Source organism: Podarcis filfolensis (assembly GCF_964270895.1).
Source record: "Podarcis filfolensis genome assembly, chromosome: 9".
Lineage (NCBI taxonomy): Eukaryota > Metazoa > Chordata > Lepidosauria > Squamata > Lacertidae > Podarcis > Podarcis filfolensis.
The window spans coordinates 33092451-33115611 of NC_139610.1; the positions used below are offsets into that span (position 1 = coordinate 33092451).

Genomic DNA, 23161 nt, shown 5'->3' on the forward strand with positions numbered 1-23161 from the left:
TATTTCCAGATGTTTTAAAGACCAGGTAACAGGTGTTGTGAAAGACCTTTGCCTGAGACCCTAGCAAGTTGCTCCCAATCAGAGTAAATAATGTAGACAGGTATATAAGGCAACCTTGTAATGCTGTAATTTACTGCTCAGTAACATCCTAATGCAGTGAAACTTACTTCTGAATAGATATGTATAGAATTGCACTCAACTCCTATTTCATTTTCTGTTAGTTTTTGGTTATTTAGGTGTTTTAGGTGTTTTATCTGTAAAGGAATTGGATCTATCTGACTCTAAGGCTGCTTACACAGCACACATTCAAAGCCCCCGCCCTGTTGTTGTTGTTTAGTCGTTTAGTTGTGGCCGACTCTTCGTGACCCCATGGACCAGAGCACGCCAGGCACTCCTGTCTTCCACTGCCTCCCGCAGTTTGGTCAAACTCATGCTGGTAGCTTCAAGAACACTGTCCATCTCATCCTCTGTCGTCCCCTTCTCCTTGAGCCCTCAATCTTTCCCAACATCAGGGTCTTTTCCAGGGAGTCTTCTCTTCTCATGAGGTGGCCAAAGTATTGGAGCCTCAGCTACCAGGATCTGTCCTTCCAGTGACCACTCAGGGCTGATTTCCTTAAGAATGGATAAATTTGATCTTCTTGCAGTCCATGGGACTCTCAAGAGTCTCCTCCAGCACTATAATTCAAAAGTATTAATTCTTTGGCGATCCGCCTTCTTTATGGTCCAGCTCTCACTTCCATACATCACTAAAGCCCCCGCCTACCCACCCCCAAAGAATCCTGGGAACTGCAGTTTGCCTCCTCACAGAGCTACAATCTCCAGTACAGTGGTGCCTCGCAAGACGAAATTAATTCGTTCCGCAAGTTTTTTCTTCTTGCGAGTTTTTCGTCTTGCGAAGCACGGTTTCCCATAGGAATGCATTGAAAATCAATTAATGTGTTTCTATGGAGACCGCCTTCAGAAGGACTTTTCTCCCCACTGCCAGCCTTCAGAACAGCCTTCTGAATGTTGGCGGTGGGGAGGAAAACCTTCCTCCCACCGCAAGTCTTCAAGACAGGTCCGGGAACAGAGGAGAAGCGCTGCGCGCCTTCCCCTCTGTTCCCGGACCTGTCCTGAAGGCTTGCAGTGGGAGGAGGGCTTTCCTCCCCATCGCCAACATTCAGAATGCTGTTCTGAATGTTGGTGGTGGGGAGGAAAAACCCTCCTCCCACCGCAAGCCCCGGGAACAGAGGAGAAGCGCTGCGCGCCTTCTCCTCTGTTCCCGGACCTCCCACCGCAAGCCTTCAGGACAGGTCCGGGAACAGAGGAGAAGGCACGCTGCGCTTCCCCGCTGTCCCTGGAGATTTCCCTATGGGCTTTCGTCTTGCGAAGCAAGCCCATTGGGAAATTCGTCTTGCGAAGCCGCTAAAAAATTGGAAAACCCTTTCATCTTGCGGGTTTTGCGTTTAGCGAGGCATTCGTCTTGCGGGGCACCACTGTACCCTTAACAAATTACAGTTCCCAGGATTCTTGAGGATGGAGGACGTGTTTTACCTGTATGGGGGGGGTACACAGCACCAACATGCTGTTCACAATGAAATTAAACATGAATGGGAAAACCTCTAGGTTTGTTTCTAGTTTCAGCTAAGAACCTCACTCCTACAGAAGCCCTTATTTCATGATATACCTAATAATGTAGAAAATGCATCCTTCAACCACCATATTGTGTCCCCCAACTACTAGAAAACCACAACATATGGGCTTCTCCAAGATAGCTGCTTATACAGATCAAAACTGGATTACATTCACCATAGAACACAACTGTGATGTTTAATATTCCCTTATATTTCAAAAACACTGATGTTTTAAAAAGTGTTCTGTGACACAGTAGGTAAGAATAGCAAATTAGCTAAGGTTAAATTACCTAAGATCTATCATAGTTGTGATAATATATGTTGGAAATGTAAAGAAAAGGAAGGTAGCTTTTATCACATGTGGTGGACATGTTCCAAGGTGAGAGACTTCTGGGAAAAGATTTATAATGAATTTAAAAAAATGTTGAAATATACATTTATAAAAAAAAACCCAGAGGCCTTTCTCCTTGGAATAATAGTTTCAGAACTGCCCAAGAAAGATGTAAAGTTATTTTTGTATGCCACAATTGCTGCTCGAATTTTAATAGCCAAGAAATGGAAAACACAAGAACTACCAACTGTGGAAGAATGGCAGATAAAAATGATGGAATATATGGAACTGGCTGACCTTACTGGAAGAATCCGTGATCAAAAAGAAGATGAATACCAAGAAGAGTGGAAGAAATTTAAGGACTATTTGAATAAATACTGTGATATTAAAAATTAGAAATTACTTGAAAGTACCAAAATAGGCCTAGGATTAAATTAAGAGTTAATTAAACAAATAAGATCTAGAACTTTAAGGAAAGTTAAGAAATTTCATTTTAATTGGAATATTGTGGTTTTAAAAAAATGATATCAGAAAACTGCTATATTTTAATTACAAGGAAATTCAGATGGGAGGGCTCAGAGGAAGCCCAAAATATGTTTATGACGTTAGAAGTTTAAATAATTTATTAATTTGTGTTGTTTAGGTGTTTCGGTTGTAGGTGTTTACCGGTATTTTGTTTTTACTCTCTTTTTTGTTTATATTTGTGATCTTGTCTTTTTTCTTTTTTTTCTGTTTTTCTTATGTTACATCTGTAAGAAACTTAATAAAAATTATTATTATTTTTAAAAAAGAATAGCATTTTCTTTCACATTTGGCTTCCTCTGAAGTTCTTTTTTTTTTTTGTTAATTATATCTTTTAACTTATTAACTAATATTCTTTTACTCGTGTTAATGGCAGATGAACTGGAAAAGAAGATGACAGCGTCTACCGTCATCATGTTGAGTGGGGGGATGCCAAACCCTAACTATTTCCCAATGAAAACAGCAACTATAACCCTCAATGATGGAAGCACCATTGAAATTGGAGAACAACTGATGAAGAGAGCTCTTCAGTACAGTGCTACAGAGGGGTATGATGGAAAATCATGCAGAGGGCCCCTCCAGACTGGTGTTTTATTGCAGATGTATTCTGCAACATAATCCTGGGAACTGTAGTTTGTTTGGGGTACTGAGTGTTTTTAGGAAATCCCTATTCCCTACACAGAGCTACAATTCCCAGAGTGGTTTAACCAACAATCCCTCTTTCCAGGGAACTCTGTCCGTGGATGCACAACAGATACAAAATAAATTACAATTTAATATAAAACTTTTGGGGGGAGAGTGCCCAGAGTTTCCCACAGGCATCTGGTGGGCCACTGTGAGCCCAGGATGCTGGAATAGATGGCCCTTTTGCCTTATCCAGCAAGGATTTTCTTATGTTCTTAATTAGCTCAAGCAACTCCCTAGTCATTTATTCAAAAGACTTGTTATTTAAAATAATACTAATGAACACACTCCTGGTCCACGTAAAGAAGTTTTTCATATCCATTTCTAAGTAAGTGTTAAGATGTTTATGTATTTCTGTTTTGTTTTTTTCTTCATTGCACCAACTTCAAGCTAACCTGAAGTGGTATATTATGCATGAAGAACTGAGGATATTTAAAAAGAGGAATAAAATCTCTGTCTTCCAGAATGCACAACTTATTGTCTTGGTTCAGAGACTTGCAGATGAAGCTCCACAACCCACCAACAGCGACGTACGCTCCTGAGAAAGGACAAATGAAGATATGTGTCACTTCAGGCAGCCAGGATGGCCTTACTAAAGTACGAGCGATTCAAAGGTCAACAGAACCATGTCAGTTCAGACAACTGAGCCAAATGCCCACTGAGTCCCTCTATAGCAATTAAATCGGAAGGATATTTTTCTGCTGATGATTCTTCGCCATCATATCAAATCAGTTGAGCGAAGTTAATACTTGAAAATAAAGACTTGACATGACAGCTTCATGTGCACTATTGGAAAATACAAGTGTATTATTCCATCAAGTTTTTGTTGTTGTTGTTCCCTTCCATGGAAAGGTCTGAGATTCAGTGGAGGTCCCCACTGGTAGAAGGGAAGGGATTTATCAACTCCCCATTCCTCCTTCAGTCCTTCACACTGCTTCCTACACTGTTCAAGAGGGTCCTCCAACTCTCTTGAGCAGCTTTGCAGGAGCGGGAGCAGGAGCAGGAGCAGGAGCAGGAGCAGGAGAAGGAGAAGGAGAAGGAGAAGGAGAAATCAATTAAAATTACTTCTCCCCTTCATCCAGCAGAACTATCCTATTTTCAGAATTAAGCTCATAGAAACTGTTGACTCCTGTCCCTAGTCATAGGAGTCTGAGGGGCCGAGGTTCCTTCACACACACCCCAATAAAATATTTGAGGGTGCTGGGGGAGGGTCCAAAGTTGATGGCCATTAGCATTCAAATGGTGTATGTGTGCCACATCTTATCTGCTCCCCCCAATCTATTATTCAAGTTGGCACCTCTGTCCTCAGTGGAGACAGAACCAGATGAAATTGCTTCCAGTTATGTAGCTTTCCAATTATGTAGTTCTAAACTCTGATTCTTAAATATAGATAAATAGATGCACGTCCATTGTTCTTTATAGAGATGATTGACTTCAGGGACATATCATAGAATGATTTATTCACCAGAGATCTGCTCCTTGTCATCTTTGTTTTTAATCTTCTGCATGCATTATTAACTATTTTTATTTTCTAGTTGTGCAATGCTTGCTTGTGCTTAGCATCTATATGTAAACTATATGCTCAAGGTAAAAAAAAAGTTGTGTAAAATCTGAGTTAGGGGTAGTGCAATTTTATCATTTTTATTTATTTATAAATGAGATTAATTCTGGTTGTCCAATTCTGAGGACCCAAGGCCAAATACTACACGGTTAAAAGTTGATCAAAACCAGTTTTAAAACAAAAACACATGAATAATGGAAGAAAAGATTAAAACCGGGAAGCAGATAGATATCAACTGTCAACCAGATAAATTGAACTTCTGATGGGATATCTTAAGAAAGCCGCCCAAAAACATTAAGCCAGAATCAGGGGACAATGATTTCCACAGCCCAGATATAGCCAGAGAAAGATCTCCTAACATGTCTCTGCTATAGAAGCATCTCAAATACAGACAAGGCATTCAGGACAGCCTTCCTGGCTGGTGTCAAAAGAAGAGCAAGATAATGTCACCATTTAGATTGGGGGCTGGCCAACCTGTGGGCCATATATGACCTGATGACTTGAATCTGCCCTGCCATCTCCCTTCTTGGGCCCCAACCTGTCTTTGTGGCAATTAGGTTGAGAGAGAAAAACAGGACTTTTTTTTTTTTGTTTGCCTAGCCTAATTTCTATGGGGGTTGAGGCAGTGGTGATATGCCTTACATCTACATTGGTAAAGTATTAGGTTTTAATATTAAAACTTGGATAGGACTCCACCACACCACCCACTAAAATCCAATAGGATGCTCACTGTTTCAAACCTTTTTGATCTTTTTTTTGCAGGCGTTTGATATGCTCATCAACCCAGGCGACAGTGTCCTTGTAGAGGAGCCGAACTTCCACGGGGCAATGTTAGCAGTGAGTTATCTTTGGGGTCCCATCACAGCAAGCTGCTATGCCAACTCTAGTCCTCCACACCTGCCCACCTCCTGTCCCCCCAAAACAGTTCTTCTTTCTTGTCAGGATTCAACCTCAATCTGTTAGCCGCCATCCATCCTCCAACTGCGATCCATCCTCCATCAGCTACTACCATCAGGCACATGACATTTCAGAACCAGTTTTAAGGGGCACGGTATATGACTTCTGTATACGAGTGGTTTCGAGCTTAGCTGCTGAAATAATGTCCTGGTTTTAATGGCCTCTGTGGATTGGATAATAAATTATGTGTAATACCATGTTTCTTTTCATAAACAGCTAAAAGCCTTGAGATGTAAGATCATCAAAGTACCTAGTGATGCACATGGAATCATTCCCAAAGGCTTGAAGGAGATTCTTTCCAGGTGGAAATCAGACAATGTGCATAAGCTCACAGACAAGCCTCCTAAGTTCCTGTACAGTGTTCCTAATGGTGGCAATCCTTCTGGGAGCTCCCTGACAGCGGAACGCAAAAAAGAGATTTACCAGGTAATCCTTGGTACCCGGGCATCATCTTAAGTAGAAACAAAGACAGCATTTCCACTAAGCAACCCTAGGCATGTATACAGAGCAGCAATTTAGTATAGGAGCCGTGCTTGCTTTTTTTTTTTTTTTTTGCTTTTTTATTTTTAGAAACTACCTACCAATATGGAGTGTGGTCACTTCTTCTTCCTCTTTGCAACCTATGTACTGACACCTTTTTTAAAAAAAATCAAAAAAGAGAGAGCACTAGTTGGCAGTACTACAAATGCAGTAGCAGATGAGAGAGATGTCTCTTTCCCTAAACAATTAAGCAAATTCCCCATGCTCCCATCCTCGCTGCTCTGGAACAGCACAGGAAGAATGGAAGGAAGAAGGCAGCAAAGGAGAGTTCACAGAAAGCAGGGCCAACCCAGGGCATTTTCCCACTTGAGGCAAAACAACATGGTGCCCCCTGCTTCCTCCTCCCCTCTGCTGCCACCTGAGGTGAGTGTTCATAGACTCAGCACAAAATGGGAAACATGAACATAAACTTGGGACGCATCAATTTTCCAAGGTTTTCTCATGTTTGATAGGACCACTATTGCTTTGGCTTGTTGGCAAACCATAGTTGTGTATGCACTGATCATTCCACAAAATTATTTTCTCTTCTTTTCTTGTTGGTTTACCTTTTAGCTTGCCCAAGAATACAACTTTCTTATAATAGAAGATGATCCATACTATTTCATCCAGTTTCAGAAGGTAAAATCAAACTAATAGCACTTACCAAACTAAATGTACTAATTGGTTTGTTCTGTGTATGTTTTCTTCTTGACAGAAAAGAAAAGCATGTTCATCCTCTAGATCAGCGGTTTTCAACCTGTGGGTCCCCAGATGTTATTGGACTACAACTCCCATCACCCCTAGCTAGCAAGGCCAGAGCTCAGGGATGATGGGAGTTGTAGTCCAACCACATCTGGGGACCCACAGGTTGAGAACCGCTGATCTAGATTTTAAGGCTCCTTAGGCACTTAGGCCCAAGAACATAGGAATACAACCAAGTCATCCCATTCATCTATCAAGAGCAGTATTGTCTACACTGAATGTTGGCAGCTCTTCAGGAATTCAGTCAGGAGTCTCTTCCAGCTCTACCTGGAGATGCCAAGGACTGAACCTGGAAATTTCTACATGCAGAACAGGTGCTCTACTACCGAGTCACAATTCTTCCCCCAAAAGCAGGTGACAACCCAAGAGCAGATGATTGACAGTCTTAAGTCACATGTCACACAGTTCTGCCTTGCCCTAGCTTGTCTCTTTTAAGAATATCCAGTTTTTCTTGTCCTCCATCATGTCTAAGCACAATGGTCATATTTTTCTTTCTAGACCAGTAGTTAATGCTTTGATAGCTCCAGTATCTTTGCCTCTAACACCTTGATTACTTCATCCTGCAGCTTCGCCAAAGCTAACTCCACTTTCCTGGCTATGTGCAAGCCCCCTGATTGGTTCAAGGTGCTTTCAATGCATTGTAGAGAGCACACTCACAGTGGCAAGATATATAGCCCTCTGTCTTTTGTGGGGAAAGGTCCTCCAGTTCCCAGAGAAACTGCAGGATCAGCTCAGAGACCCCTACACACACCTGGGCTCTCCTAGGCCCAGGTTGGGCATGATGACGATGATAGTCATTATCTCCATTGATCCGTAGGCTTGGCATGATGATGACGACAGTCAATGTCTCCATTGATCTGTGCTGGTGTCTAGAGGTTGGTTCATTTTTTAAAAAGTTCTATGCACCATTTGTACAACTTCTAGGTAGGAAAGAAATACAAATTTTCCCCTTCCCATTTCTTACAGTACTTTTCAGGCGAATAGTTCGCTATCATATTTATGGTTACTAATCTTGATGTCTATGTTCTGCCTCCACTGCTGGAAGCAGTACTCCAGTTGCTGAAAATGGCTATGTGGTTCAGAACCTCCTGGACTAGGTACTGGACTAGGTGGACCTCTTCAGCAGTAAATAACACTGACAGCCTCCATCCCTTTGCCTCTGTCGTCTTTGCCCCTGAATCTAACACGGCTCTTCTTATGTACTTATCCCACCTCCACATAGTTCATGTGCCAAGCGAAACCTTAATATTGGTTTGTTTTGTTTTAATAATATTATGTTATTTGCATTTTAAGACGAAAGCGCCATCATTTCTTTCAATGGATGTTGATGGTCGAGTCATCAGAGGTGATTCTTTCTCTAAAATTATCTCTTCCGGGTGAGTAGAATATGGAAGTGCAGAACATGCTCCCTGTAGCAATGCCCCTATCACCTTAAATTAGAGTGACGATGGAGATTTTGAAACGATAACGACATTTGAATTTGTCAAATACTGCAAATTGAAATGCTTGTTGCATGGCTATGGGTGTTTTCAGTGATTTGACAGCCCTCACAAAATCCAGACGGCATTGTGCAAAACAAAAAAAGGGACAAAATTTAAAACTGGGGACTTGCCAAATTAAGTAGGGTGTGTGTCTTTCAACTCTTTGTTGTATTTTCTTTTCTATAGGTTGAGAATAGGCTTTATAACAGGACCTGCACCTTTTATAGACAAGATTGTTCTACATACTCAGGCCTCAACAATGCAACCCAACACTTTTGCACAGGTAAGGATTAGTCATATATTGGATTGCTTTCCAAAACTAAAGCTGTAATTCTGATAACATTTAATTGAAAGTGGGGTCCCAATTGAATGCTTAATCCTAAATAAACATACGTATTTTTCACTCTATAAAATGCACCAGACCACAAGGTGCACCTAATTTTTGAAGGAGGAAAACAAGAAAAAAAATATTCTGAATCTCAGAAGCCAGAACAGCAAGAGGGATCACTGTGCAGTGAAAGCAGCAATCCCTCTTGCTGTTCTGGCTTCTGGGATAGCTGCGCAGCCTGCATTCACTCCATAAGACGCACACACATTTCTCCTTACTTTTTAGGAGGGAAAAAGTGAGTCTTATAGAGCAAAAAATACGGTATATAGAATTCAGCTAAAAGTCGAAGCACCCCCAGTCATGGTTCCCCTCCAAGGAATCCTGGGAACTAACGGTGAATACACAAATCTTGCATATTTTATTTAGATTGTGACATCACATTGGGTGCTTTCTTGCAGGTCATCGTAATGGAACTTCTTAAGAAGTGGGGACAAAAGGGTTTTCTGGATAATGCAGACCGGTAAGGGGATTATGAAAATGCTAGCATTTGGGGAAGGGCTATAGCTCAGTGGTGGAGCATCAGCTTTGCATGCAGAAGGTCTCAGGCACAATCCCCGGCATCTCCAGGTAGGGTTGGGAGAGACTCCCTGCTTGAAACCCTGGAGAGCTGCTGCCAGTCAGTGCAAGCAGTCCTGAGCTAGTAGGACCAGTGGTCTGACTCAGTATAAGGCAGCTCCTTATGTTTCTAACATGTTCACAGTCCATAGGCTGTAAGTGTCACTTTCATCAATTCCATAGTAGTAATAATAATAATAATAATAATAAAACTTTTTTTTATTTGTATCCCGCCCTCCCCAGCAAAAACCGGGCTCAGGCTATAGTTAATGGATACAGTTAACAGTTGACCACAGTATCTCATAGCACCAGATCAGAAAAAAGCACCTTTGCCTGTGAAAGCTCGCGCCATGGTCCTACCGTCTCTTCGTTCTATTTTGAGATAATTGATCTTCAGGTGGCTTACAATGAAGAGCGATAAAGCTATCAAATTACAATAAAACGACTCCAAAGAACAACTGCATGAAAGCAGGAAACAGTGAGCATTTGCCAGTAAAGCCAGATAAAAGATTAAAATACCTGAGTAGATGTACAGGTCTTTGTATGACGCCAAAAGAGTAAAGGATCTGGCACTGGGCATGCCTTTTTAGGGATAGGGTTCTTCTACAACCATTGGACCTCTCACACTTACTGTATGTTTCGCTCTATAAGACGCAACCGACCATAAGACGCACCTAATTTTAGAGGGGGAGAACAAGGGGGGGAAATCTCTCCCTCTCTGCGCAGCGCCCCTTCAGCGAAGCGGCAAGAGAAACGGAGCCCCTTCCATTTTTCCTCCTGCTTCGCTGAAGGGGCACTGCGCAGAGAGGGAAAGCTGTGCAGCGCCTGTCCAGCGAAGCCAGGAGAGCAACAGGAAGTCTCCGGAGCACAGCGGGATCTCCCGCTGCCCTCCGGAGGCTTCCCGTTGCTTTCGCTGAAGCCATGGAGCCTGCATTCGCTCCATAAGACACACACACACATTTCCCCTTACTTTTTTGGAGGGGAAAGTGTGTCTTATAGAGCCAAAAATACAGTACCATCTTCCCCTTGACATGTGTCCTACTTACCTTTCCTATTTCTCTTGATGTCATTCATTCATTTATTCTGTTATGGTGCTTGGCCGGTAGAGGTTTCCCATTAACTTTACTGCTGCTACATCGTGGAAGAGGTGGACAGCCTAGGGTTCTGTAGGAGAATATACAAAGAAACCCACTCTGTCCATTTTCCCACCCAAATAGGATGGAGAATTTGGGGAGCTTATTTTTCACTCAAACTTATAATCAAAATGCATTCTGAAGAAATCATACTAACTAGGAAGGATGCAATCATTAAATTCTCACCCAAATATATGCTGTCTTCTTGGTCACACCTGAGATCGTGGGCCACAATGCATTTTTTTGCTTAATCCATGAAAGGGGTAGTAGAAGAAACAGTGCTAGCCATTTCTTCTGCAGTAAATTGTTGCCAGCTATTGTGTGACCTAAGCAACTGCCCATAGTCTCCATCCACAGTACAGAGATTGAGTGCCTAGTATTGCTGTTCAAGTTATATTAGTTCTGAATGTGACTTGTCTAGAACAATTTAATGGAAGTGCTATGGCTGACACATGACCCCCACTTTTCTTCGCTAAGAATGCAAGCATTGATTGTTTGTTTTCAGAGTGGCAGAGTTCTACAAAAAACAGCGCGACGCGATGCTTGCTGCAGCAGACAAATGGCTGACAGGTCAGTGAACTCACTCCCATGGGCAATTAGATGTAACAATGCGCCCGGATTTAAAAACAAACAAACAAACAAAAGATTCTGTACAGGTTTAAAAAAGAAACACAAAGGCTAAGATGATTTTAACATGGTAGGAGTGAGAAAATGGATGGGTTAGGGTTGCCATTACTACTTGTCAAACAGTTGCCCCTTGAAATGAGCATCTGCCATTCAAAAGAACTCCAAACAGAATGGAGTGTGTCTCCTCCATGCGCCACTGGTGTGCACAGCATGGCTTATCAAGTTATTTGTCCACATCATGTAGAGTGTTCGTGTTGGCGGCGCCAGCCATGGTCAAGAATGAGTGCATGGAAACTGTGCCCGCTGAGAAAAGTCCATTCGGTGCTGCACTCTGAGTTACTGTGGAAAATGCAACACAGAGAGATTATTTTAAGCAGTATCTGCTTTAGAAATGAAACATTTAGACTAGCCTGTAGAGCACATTTCTTGGCCTCCACTTCATGAGACTAAGAGCTCTAGATCATGTTAGGTATCTTAGGTTGTTCTTGGTGCAACCATACATCTGTCAAGAACTGGTGACAGTTCTAACATAGTCTTTGCAGCCAGTATCGCTTGTTTTCCAGAGTAAAAGCAGGTATGTCTGGAAGGCAGGAAAGTAAAAAGAACTCGCTAGAGGAGATCCTTATAGCTAAATTAGCCAACCAGAACTATGGAATGGTACTTCCTGGATGTGTGATTAGCAAATGACATGGCCTTCATTTTGTGCCTTCTACTTACTCTCATCAGATTATAACACCACCATAGTAGCATCTGGATGTGTCTCATATCATCAGAAAAAGAGACATTGCTTTGCTATTGGGTCAAGCAGAAAAACAGTGTGATGGTAAATGGCAACTTTAAACTCCAGTTCTAATGCTTGTTTACTTGACCCACGTGTAAGCATGAAGCTAATACATATACAAGACTATGATAGCTATTAGTTGGCTGAGTGTGGTAGAAAATCTTGCCTCTGACATGAGAAACTGTTTGGCTGAGGCCCTGGTGAAGAAGGCTGAAGTGTTCTTCTACACCAATGTGTTTGTCGTAAGCACTGAATATTTTAAAAACACAAACGCTTGATAAGCTCGTTAGGATGCTTTCACTTCGTTGTTGTGCTTTCTCCTCTAGGTTTAGCAGAGTGGCATGCTCCTAATGCTGGACTATTTTTGTGGATTAAAATTAAGGGGGTTTCAGATACATTCCAGATGGTCATGGAAAAAGCGCTGGAGAAAGGGGTAGGAAAAATCGATTACTCTACTGCTGTGGTAATGGGAAAGGCTGAAATATTTCATGATGTGGAGTTGGTGGGTGAAGTGCCACAAGTCAATGGGCTGATGTCACAGGGCTGTCATGTCTGAATAAGGATGAGAAAGAAATTCTGCTTTAGTTTGCATTTTACTGCAAACCTGATTTGCACTTCCCGAAGAAATCTTAATCCTACTCAAAGTAGACACATTAAGATTAATGGACATGATTAATTTATTTACATCACTTTCAGTAGACCAACTCTGAGTCAAACATAATTAGATAAGGCTCATTTGTATCCTTTGAATTTTTCATTTTTCTGAATTTTGCAATACAACTGTGATGTGTAGAAAAATGGGCACATTAGGGGAAAGTGTGCATAAAAATGCATATATTAGTTAAAATAACATCCAATTATGTATATTATTTGGCAAATTGCATACAAAAATGTATATACTGGGAGAAATACACAGCAAAATGTTGATGAATTCTCAAGACAACTTGTATAATGGTGTGGAAATGTGTAAAATTGATCTTAAGGCTGGAAAAATAAGGGGGGGGGCTGAAATTCATGCATCCCTGCTTCTGACCCAATAATGCAGTCCATAAATTTCTGTGGCGCTCAGCTTCTACCAGTTCTATTGTTATAGCCTCATTGTTGTGTTAGCAACAAAAAGCCGTTTCGGAGGAAAATGCAAATGAAAGAACTTCTTGTAGAAATTCTGCAACTGAAAATGAAATACTCCTGAAAAATATAAATGCATGCCAAGTAATCCAGTTCAGTAAGGTGGAGCTCCATAGAACTACCATTGATTTATCCTTTTGAATTTAATTTCCTATGTTTTTTTACAGCATAAATCATATTACATAAGTAATATGATTGCTTTCTATGAGCCCACATCATCCACAAGAATAAAGTGTACTATAATAAGCAGGCCAGAAATGAACTTGTTTCAGCAGTTTTTCTCTAGTTTAATATGTATGGAAAGGTCTATTTCTTACTCCTATCTGAGATAACTAAAATTTAGGGGACGGATTAAACTACCCTGTTCTGCTAGCGGAAGCCAGTACAGGCTAGTGCAATAGGACACAGGGAAAGATTGTTCGTTGGGCTAAAGTATATGCTTTCGTTGATGGAAATATGTTGAATTTCCATTCTATAACTCCTCCCTTCCATTTACTTCACTACGCAAACATGCAGAGATAACATGTGGACAATAACAGATCTACAAACAGTATATTCATGCATGATAAATTAGTAGCATCTACATACGCACAAGCAATCAAAGTAATGAACAAGTAGTAAAAAATAACCAACATTTTTAGGTGTCTTTACTTCCTGGGAAACCTTATATGATTGATCCCTCAGAACCATCCCCTCATATCAGAGTTTCCTACTCTTTCGCTACTCCAGATGAAATGGACCGGGTAAGTGCAATCTACTCTCTTGTTGTCCAAAAAAAGAAATTATATGAGAAGCAAAATTCTATGATTCTAAATCCCATTGAACTCAATAGAACTTCCTCCTGAGTAGACATGTATGGGACTGCACCATCCTAAGTGAAGCAGAAGGCATGGAGCGGTAGATTAATTGCTGGATCCACAACCTTGTGGGTGGGAGAAACAGTTGAATTGTCCATTTTTGCTGTGCCAACTCTCAGGCTGGTGCAGCAAAGGGGCCTGAGCTGGGCCCTTCTGAAGGAAATGGACCTGCTGTGGACCCAGTAGATTCAACTATGGCCCTGCTCTGCCCTTGCCTACAAAACTCCCATTTAGGGATTTAGGTTGTTAGCTACTGCCAGCAGGATTCAGTGAGCACAGCAGGGGCTTCTGCGGTGGTTTGCCCTGCAGCAGAGAGAAATCCCCGGCAACAGTGCAGATCGGGGATTTGAGTTGCTGCGTAACTGTAATGGCCACTGCCAGTAAACGTCTACAGAGACGAAACTCCTCTTGAGTTCAGTGTGTGTATGTTAATTACGTATAGGACTACAGCCAAATTGTTGCATCTTGGTTCCGGGGAAGGGAATGGGGTTTTTTTGCATTCGATTTGACATTCTCTTTCTGTCAGAAGAAACAACTGAAACAGTTTTTATTGAAAATCATTAGTGCAAGTAAATAAGCCCCATTGGAAACATTAGAAAATTTACCAAACCCATTGGCTTGAATATTCCAGTTTAAGTGCAAATTGTTTTCTTTTTTTATGTTGTGAATAAAAAGGAATAAGGGAACAAGGTGCATTTGACAAAAACGAAGAATAAATCTGGATCGTTGCAAAAACATTGACTTTCTCTTTCCGTATTAAAATAATTGTGGGTTTTCCAATACTCTCAGTCAGTCTCATCTTAAGAATTTTAAATTACAATAAAAAACTGAAAACTTGCAAAGAAGAGGCATATATTTTACCCTCTCTTTGAACTCCCAGTAGACTTTACCACCTAGTGATCATTTTTACACTTTATGGTTATGCTTAAAGTGTCCTTCCGGTTCCATATACTGCCAGTATTTTACATGTGCTGCTGAAACAGAAAGACTCAAGCCAAGAAGATACAAGAAAGGCACACACACAACACAGCAGTGAATAGACAAGTTTTAACTACAATGCATTGTGCTAATGCCACTAAACCAAAACAGTGGTACCTCTGGATAAGAACTTAATTCGTTCCGGAGGTCCGTTCTTAACCTGAAACTGTTCTTAACCTGAGGTACCACTTTAGCTAATGGGGCCTCCTGCTGGCCCGCAATTTCAGTTCTCATCCTGAGGTAAAGCACATTCACCTTCCTGTTCTTGCTTGTTGGATGAAGAAGGTAGGGCAGGCGAAAAATTCCCTGTCTTGACTACTGGCTGTCATCACATGCTCCCGTGATGGGACACTTTTCTGCTTTCAAGGGTGTGTGCCTGTATGTGTGGTGGGGCTGTTCAACACTTCCTTTCTCAAAACTGAGCTGGCCGCAGGACAGGAATGGGCAGATCAGGATCTATACTGGTAGTGTCAGCATTTTCATCCCTCCCATTGCAAGGATCACCAAATCATGTTTGTTTTACTTTCTGTCTGAGAGAAAGGAGGGGGCAGAAGCTACTCTTCCAGACTTCCATCCCTAGTAATGTGTTTTTTTCCTTCTTTGATCTGTCTAGAGACAAGATGGCAGTATGAGAGAGCTGTTTCTCTCATACATGTTTGTTATGTCTTTTATTTGTTTAATTAGAAGAAATAAATTAGGTATGCAACAAAATCTCCACAGCTTTGCTTCCATTACTCTGCTGCATTTGAAGTGCTCACACTATTATATAAATTAGTTGCTCACACTATTCAATAAAGCCCATCTTTGGATTCCTTCAAATGAATGGGCTTTGTTTAACTACAGGAATATTAGTTAAATAATACTGAGTTTTGTCAAGATGAACTATGAGCATTTTGGAAAGCATGTTCTTGATCTTTTTTTTTTTTTAGGGTTTCCAGATACTGGCTGAACTTATAAAGGAAGAAACTGCTTGATACTTACGGTGAACTAGCTTTTACCAAAATCTTCACTGGCTAATATTCAAAACTGTGCCTCTAATTTCACAGCATGAGCTGTTAAATAAATCATTGATTATACAGCAGCGTTTCATTATTTTAAATATTACGTATTTTTTGCTTTTGTTAAAAGCAAGCAAGCAAGCATTACTGTGGCCTATAATTTATTACAGGTAAATATTATTTGGTGGTTACTTAAGGTAGAATTTCAAGCTCCTTTTTAGAGCATTATTCCAAAGCTGCTTAATGTATTCTCAATAACATAACAAAACCCACATCTTAAAATAGCAGAATTATCTATTTCCAGACTCAGCACCAGGGCTTGTCACCATGGGGCAGATGCCAGTGACCCAGAAGGACTCATTGCTGAACCTATACAAAATGTTAGCTACAGCTCCCACAAGCCTGGTGGTTCTCTCAGCACAGAGCAAAGGAAAACCAGCAGCAGCCCAGAGCTGGAGCAGGCCCAAGTGTCTCCTCTTGGTCCCTGACATAGATTTGCTCCAGGGGCACTGTAAGGGAATTTAAAAGGCAATTGCCAATGGCAGTGATTGCCAGCCCTGCCTTTTTGCTGCTGTACCTGACTAACCTGGAGCCAGCTTTGCCTTCTTCCAGCCAGGGAAAAGGAGAGCTAAAATTTGGATTATCCAAAGCAACATGCACAAGCTTACATAGTCATTGGAGAAATTTATTTTTACTGCAAACCTGGGCAGTCTAGCATCCCTTGAAAAATTATAAACCTTTGCGTTGACTCCCTCTAGTGGTCTCTCTCCTAAACATAATAGCCACTAGATTCTATGCATGACACCACAATTCCCAAGGTCATTTAACCACCAATCCCTCTTCATGGGGAACTCTGCAGATTGTAGCTCGGGGGGGGGGGATAGGGGTTGCCTAGTAACTCTTAGCACCCGTAACAAGCTACAGATCCTAGTCCCCTGTTTTTGTCTCTTCCTCTCCTTTTTGTCCAATATTAGTGTCCTCTGATAACTCTCATGGCTTTTCTCCTGTGGTCAGCACAGAAGGTGGATGCCTTTGCAGACGTGTACAACTACTAAAGAGACGGAGATAGCTTCCTCAAGATTAGACTTCCACCCAGGGTATGTGAGGAGGATGGAGAACTTGGCTGGGAACTTGACAGGACTTTTTGAGCACCATGGAACCTATGGGCACCATGTTGATGGACCAGGGCCCTGGCTGGGTATGAGGTAGTATCCTACATACTGGATGCAAGATACCAGGCTTAATCCTTGGCATTGCCAGTTGAAAGGATCACAGACAGAAGATCATGTTGTAAACTGGTGTTGGGAACATTTTCCAGCGCAAGGAAAATGCATTTCCTCGTAGAAAACCTTCCAGGGCTTGTATGCCAGTGTGGAGCAGGGCCAAAGGCATAGCAAGAAGTGGACCAATGATTGTCACTCTTTATATCATGGGTTCCATTTCAGCTGTGCAGAAGCCAGAGATTTCTAGTCCCCCACCCACCCATCTCTCAATCCAGTTAAGCAAGCAGCTTCAACACCGTTCCAACCAGGAAAAACCACCTGAGTGCAGTGTGAGATTGGTGAGGAACATGGCACAGGGAGTCTCCTGAGGACCCAACAGAGTGGCTGGGAGGGATTCATTGGGTCATAGGGTAAAGGTTCCCTTTAACCCTGTCAAAATTATTGTTATGAGATTGTGGGGTGCAAACCCCCTAAATTCCTGGGCCCAATAAAAATTGGAATTAATCAAGGTTTGAGGAGCTAAATTGTGCCAAACCACTATTGTTGAAAATAGCAAGCCAAGCCAGCCTATGAGAATGGAGCCTGGTGATGGCTGAGCTGTTAACCAAACAAAAGGTGGGCAGTTGGGCCATTGGAAGATTCAGTGCCAGACAGTCACGTTGGAGAAGCCCCTCCCTGAGCCCTGGTTTTAGTTAATAAGGCAAAAGGCCAGTGTTAGTTTTTAGGATTGCAGTTTTTCCTGATGTGGGCAAGGGGGAAATCATTTGAGTCTGTTAGTGGTGACAAGGGGGAGCAGAGGTGGATTTAGGGCGGTGTAAACGGTTCCACCACACAGGGCGCTGAGCCTAGGGGGTGCCTCAGGGCGCTGCAACTATAACATGGTGAATTGAGCAGAATAGAAGGTGAGAGGTGGGGGCTCTGAACTTTGGCCTTCGCACAGAGCACTGTTAAGAAACCAGGACCCGCAAGGGGGGCAGGTCAGAGCACAAGGGAGGCTGCCTGCTTATACACTGTAGAAAAGAGTCAGAGAGCATGGCAGCTTTCTGTTTTGGATTCAAGACTGCTGCGCCTATAGGAGAAACAAGAGACCAGCTTGAAGTACAGTGCTGAGATAAATTCCCTGCCATTTCCTTTTAGCTCTATGGATTTTTTTTTACCAAAGCCAAAAAGGGGAGCACACCCAGTCCCTTCAAGAGTTTAGAGAGGAAATCCCTGGTAAAGGTTTTATATACAGTATAGTTTTTAAAATAAAATAAAAAACCCCACTATTCCCAGTTACATCAAACTCCCACCAGGTGGCACCCGAACTTCATGAAATATTATCTATGATTGAAAAGTACAGGGTCAAGTAACTCCATAAAACTAATAGCTACCAGTATGATATCCCCTTAAAAACACATTGAAGTTATTAAAAATTTATTTTTGAGGTGGTGCATATAAGAATATATAACTACCATGATTCCTCTGCAATGTAAAACCTTAAATATTAAGAACACTGCTCCCCCAGCCAAAACCAAAACCAAAACTGATACAATACAGTACTGCATTCTAACCTTCAGAATGAAATATTTGACTGTGGATGCTTTGGGGAGGAAGGGAGGAGATGGACTATTTAGATAGGAAAGACCTTTCCTCAAAACATATTGGGAATGTCGGCAATAAAACTCATCAGATTTTTAAAATAAATGTTTATTTCATTTGTCAACACATACAGAGCTGATTCACATGTGCAGGTAGTGCATGAATTGTTCTGTGCCTAACAAGACATTACATGGAAGATCTGTGAATAGATCTGCCAGTGTGATTCTCTTTTTCTAAAAGCAGCCCCAGGGCCCTTAATTTGAATTGGAGTTACTAGCCATGGTGGCTATGTTTTGCCTCCACAGCTGGAGGCAGTCATGCTTCCAAATAGCAGCTTCTGGAAACCAGGGGAGTGGGCAGTGCTGGTGTGCTCATGTGCTTCCCGTGGTTGATATTCAGTGCAGGGTAGAAAACATACAGACACAACAGAGAAAGCAAAATCTGAACTCATGTCCACTGGTTTCCTGGGACTCTCCATTTCATGATTGGAATTTTTTTAAAAAAAATGTTTTTGGAAAGCATTGACCCAACCCCTTTTCCTTACTCTGTGGTCTACTGCCTATATAATGTGTGCAGCTTGCATCTCTCTCCCAGCCACTGAATTGAGTAGCACTGAGAACAGAGCAGTCACTTAGTGCCATGTGCACCTTGGAATGCCTATTGATGTGCAACCAACAGCAATTTTTATTCTTTCATTTAAACCACAGCTGCCTTAGAAGAAAGGTAGTATTATTACTGAAGAGGGAGGAACAGCACATTCTCTGAAAGTTACCTGTGGCATCAATTTTTAATAATCCTATTTCTGTTAAGACAGAAATCCAGATACAGGAGAGATTTCTGCATGGAGCCATGGCTGATGCAGCAGCCTAGCTTCTCCCACTTCCAATGATAATCTCCTGGATGTCTACATATGGAGGCGTGTACGTTTATAAATGTTAATAAAATTTATGCACTGCTTGATTGTAAAAAGTACACCTCAAAGCAGTTTACAGAAAGATAAAACAATAATGCCAAGAAAAAAAATACATTCATACTTAAAACCAGCGCTTTTTTCTTTAAAAAAATGTTTACGGGTACTCTCATTTTCCTACTCATATTGAAATACTGCCCCTCAATGAGGCCAAACATAGATTCACAAAATGTTATGGGATATGCGTCCCCCTGTGTCCCCCCAGAAAAAAGCACTGCTTAAAACCACCCAAAAAATACTGAAAACACAAGTTAAATACAGGTTAACATTATCTCAACTTTCTAAGCATCTGGGTAGCCTTTAGCCGATACCAAAAAGAGTACAGTGATAGCTCCTGCTTGGTCAGGGAGGGAGTTCCAAAGTGCAGGTGCCGCCACAGTAAACAATTGAGTTTTTACAAATGTGCAACAGGTATAACTTGGCACCTGTAGTAGTGCCTGTTCTTCCAATCCAAGCGGTCGAGTGGGTACTCTGTCACCTTCATCAGTGCATGGTGGGAGATGTGATGGAAGGTTTGGAGCAATGTTCTTCAACCTTGAGTCCCCAGATGTTGTTGGGACTACATATCGAATAATCCCTGATCATTGGCTAAGATGACTGGAGATGATGGGGACCCAGGGTTGAAGAACACTGGTTCAGAGGACACTTCAGCCTCAAAGCTTAACAAGAAAATGGCTGGCTGACTCCAAAAAGTATGGAACCTACACAGGAAACTCTTGACTCCATTCACATGCAACTAAGTTCAGTGCCATCGAGTGACTTAATCATCTAGTGACTTAATGACGGTACCTACACTGGAGATTGCTAGGAAGGACACCCTTCCTGCAAAATCCATACTTAGAGTATGTGTCCTTGTCCTTGAGGGTCACTGCTGCCAGAAGTCACATGAGGCTTACAGACTCTGGCTGCAGATTGCTGTGGCATAGATCTACTAACAGCAAGTCCACCACAGGGGGTGCACAAGGGTGAGTCTACTAGGTGACATTTAGCTGTGGGGGGGTCACACCTGGACCCAGCTTTGGCCTTGCCACATGTTGTACCCATGAGCTGTGTTCTGAGACTTTTGTACTCCTAGGGTTGTGCCCAGATTAGCTCCAGTTAGTCAGAATCACAATCTCTGTTGCAGTTGAAAGGACAGCCAATGAGAAGTGGCTTTCCATTGCATTCTAATGGGGATGTTTTCATTGGCCACCTGTTTTAGAATCATACCATAAAGGGATTGTGGACATAGAGTGAAAGCAGGATTCTGATTAACCTCCACTTGTGTCCTGCCATATTTCCATTCTACTCTTGTTCCTCCTTATTTGTACAAGGGTATTGCTAAGACGGCATGGCTTCTCTCTCACTAGATCAGCATTGTACTCTACCAGCAGAAGCTGGTTTATGAATTTTCCTATCCAGCCCAGCAGGCAAAACTCAAGGAGCGGAACACTCTGCTAGTTTTATATGATGGTTGGTATAAAAGAGAATTTTAGAAAGTAGCCCCATGGAGAATTTTAGTTGAAAGGTAAGGGATGAATATTTTAAATAAATAAATGATAGGCAGATTTCTCTTTCCAGGATTCTTTTGGTTTGGTTTTGTTAAACAGTACATAATGCTGATATCAAAGGCTAGAGGGAATATTTTCTTCCAGTATTCTTTTGACATGTGTAAGTCTATACATTTCATCTCTTTGTCACACTCATGAATAATTTGGCTGTTTTCCCTCATGACCCAAATCCTGAATCTTTTGAAGGTTAAATATCATGCCCTGCACCTCACTCTCTAGCTCTTGTGTAGATCATTGTCAGATTTTGCATCCTGTTCTTCTACATGCATTACAGACAAGAAGAAGTTGTTTTCATTGAGGTTCTATAATTCATATTATGCTGGTCCTGCAATGAATGGAATGCAATCCTATTGAAAAGCAATTTATCTGTGAATATTTTTTAATGAAGTTTACTTGGCTGGTGAACATCAGACCACTAAGAGGCAACAAAAACAAATTTAAGAAATGGGGGGGGGGAAATAAAGCTAATTATACTGTTAAAATGACGATGATTTCTCCTGCTACTTATTTATATAATTCATTTCCATAGACTTTGTTTGTTTGCTTCTGATATAACTCATTCTCCATCCAAATGGCAAAATAATGCACTCATGCCTTCTGAATGGTTACTGCAATTGTAAGCAAGATGGTGCCCTCCTAATTTGAGATCATACTCCAATTCCCATGAACCCCAGGCAGTCTAGCCAATGGTCAGCGATGATGGGAATTGTAGTCCAACAATGCTTGGAGAGGATGTATCTATCATTCCCTCTATATCCAAAGTTTAGAGATAAGTGTAGATCCCTATGTAACCACCCACACACAAGAGGTGTACACTTTAATGATGGGGATGAGCTGCTTCATTTCACTCTGGTAGCAAAATCTTTCAATAAACATTGCTGAAATATACTCGGAGTCGAGAGTAGATTTCATGCTTTTTATTCAGCTCATAGTGGTGAGGAGGAATGGAAGTTCCCCCAGAATGTCTGCTTTATATACATTATTTACACAATGGGCCCCACGTGATTGGCTAATTCCGGGATTCTCCTGTAGGCCAATCAGGTCGCAGATTCACTTCCACCTGGAGCTGGATTGGGTGGCTCCTGTGGACCAATCAGACTGCTGCATTCTGGAGCCTATTGTTCTAGGACCAACCAGGCAGCTGCTTTTTGGATCCTATTCAACTCAGTACATAACAATTGCCATTTCCTAATATTCACTACGAGGGTTGACACCAGAACCTGGAAGAGGTATAGAAACTTCAGAAGGATTGGCATTCTGACAGCAGCAATTTCCCTGAGCCATTAAAATTAAGGTGGCTCCAGCTTTGAAGCTCCTTTAAAACTCCAGAGTTTCTATTCCACACTTGGCAGAAGTTGCACATCCACCCACCTCCTTATCACAACCCCCAAGTATCTAAAGCTGGTGAAGAATGGAGTGAAACCTGATTCAGCAAAAAAGGGGAGCTTTTTCATTGGGTGGCACATTTACAGGTAATATAACAGACTTGGCACAATTGATTTCAAGTCCAACTACCAGGCAGAACTGTTCTAAGATTGCTTGCAGATGGAGGAGGAAGGGTCTTGCAACATCAGTAACGTATCGTCTGCAAAGAGGTTTGGTTTCTCTTCCGCCTTCTTGACTTTGACTCCCCTTATCATTTTAGCCAGAACCTCGATCACCACAGCAAAGACTAAGGGTGGCAGTGGCCACTCCTGTTTAGTATCTACGCAATTTCAGAAGACAGAGATGAAGGCCTCCAGGCAGGCATTTAGAATATATTAATTAGCAGTTAAATTACCAGCATGGCACAAAGGTAATTTACTACTATACAGCAGGTGCTTTTTAAAAGTCTTTTTTCCTTCTTTGGGTAATTGAGGGAATTCCCAATTTGTTGCAAATATATATATATATTTGGACAGAATCCCAGGAAATCCAAATAAATCCCAGTAGCTCTTCAGAAAGACTCAATTGATTCCTATT

General features: G+C 41.7%; 1 protein-coding gene across 1 annotated transcript in view; it reads left to right on the plus strand.

Annotated features, from left to right (window-relative positions):
* Nucleotides 1-23161, plus strand: part of AADAT (aminoadipate aminotransferase) — a 78127-nt gene that overhangs the window by 37437 nt on the left and 17529 nt on the right. Inside the window, exons 18-28 of the mRNA XM_083572161.1 lie at nt 2843-3014; nt 3615-3747; nt 5474-5548; nt 5885-6094; nt 6761-6826; nt 8243-8325; nt 8617-8713; nt 9217-9278; nt 11012-11076; nt 12241-12347; nt 13684-13785. Coding sequence (XP_083428287.1) covers nt 2843-3014; nt 3615-3747; nt 5474-5548; nt 5885-6094; nt 6761-6826; nt 8243-8325; nt 8617-8713; nt 9217-9278; nt 11012-11076; nt 12241-12347; nt 13684-13785 — 1172 coding nt within the window. The remainder of the gene's footprint in view (nt 1-2842; nt 3015-3614; nt 3748-5473; nt 5549-5884; nt 6095-6760; nt 6827-8242; nt 8326-8616; nt 8714-9216; nt 9279-11011; nt 11077-12240; nt 12348-13683; nt 13786-23161) is intronic.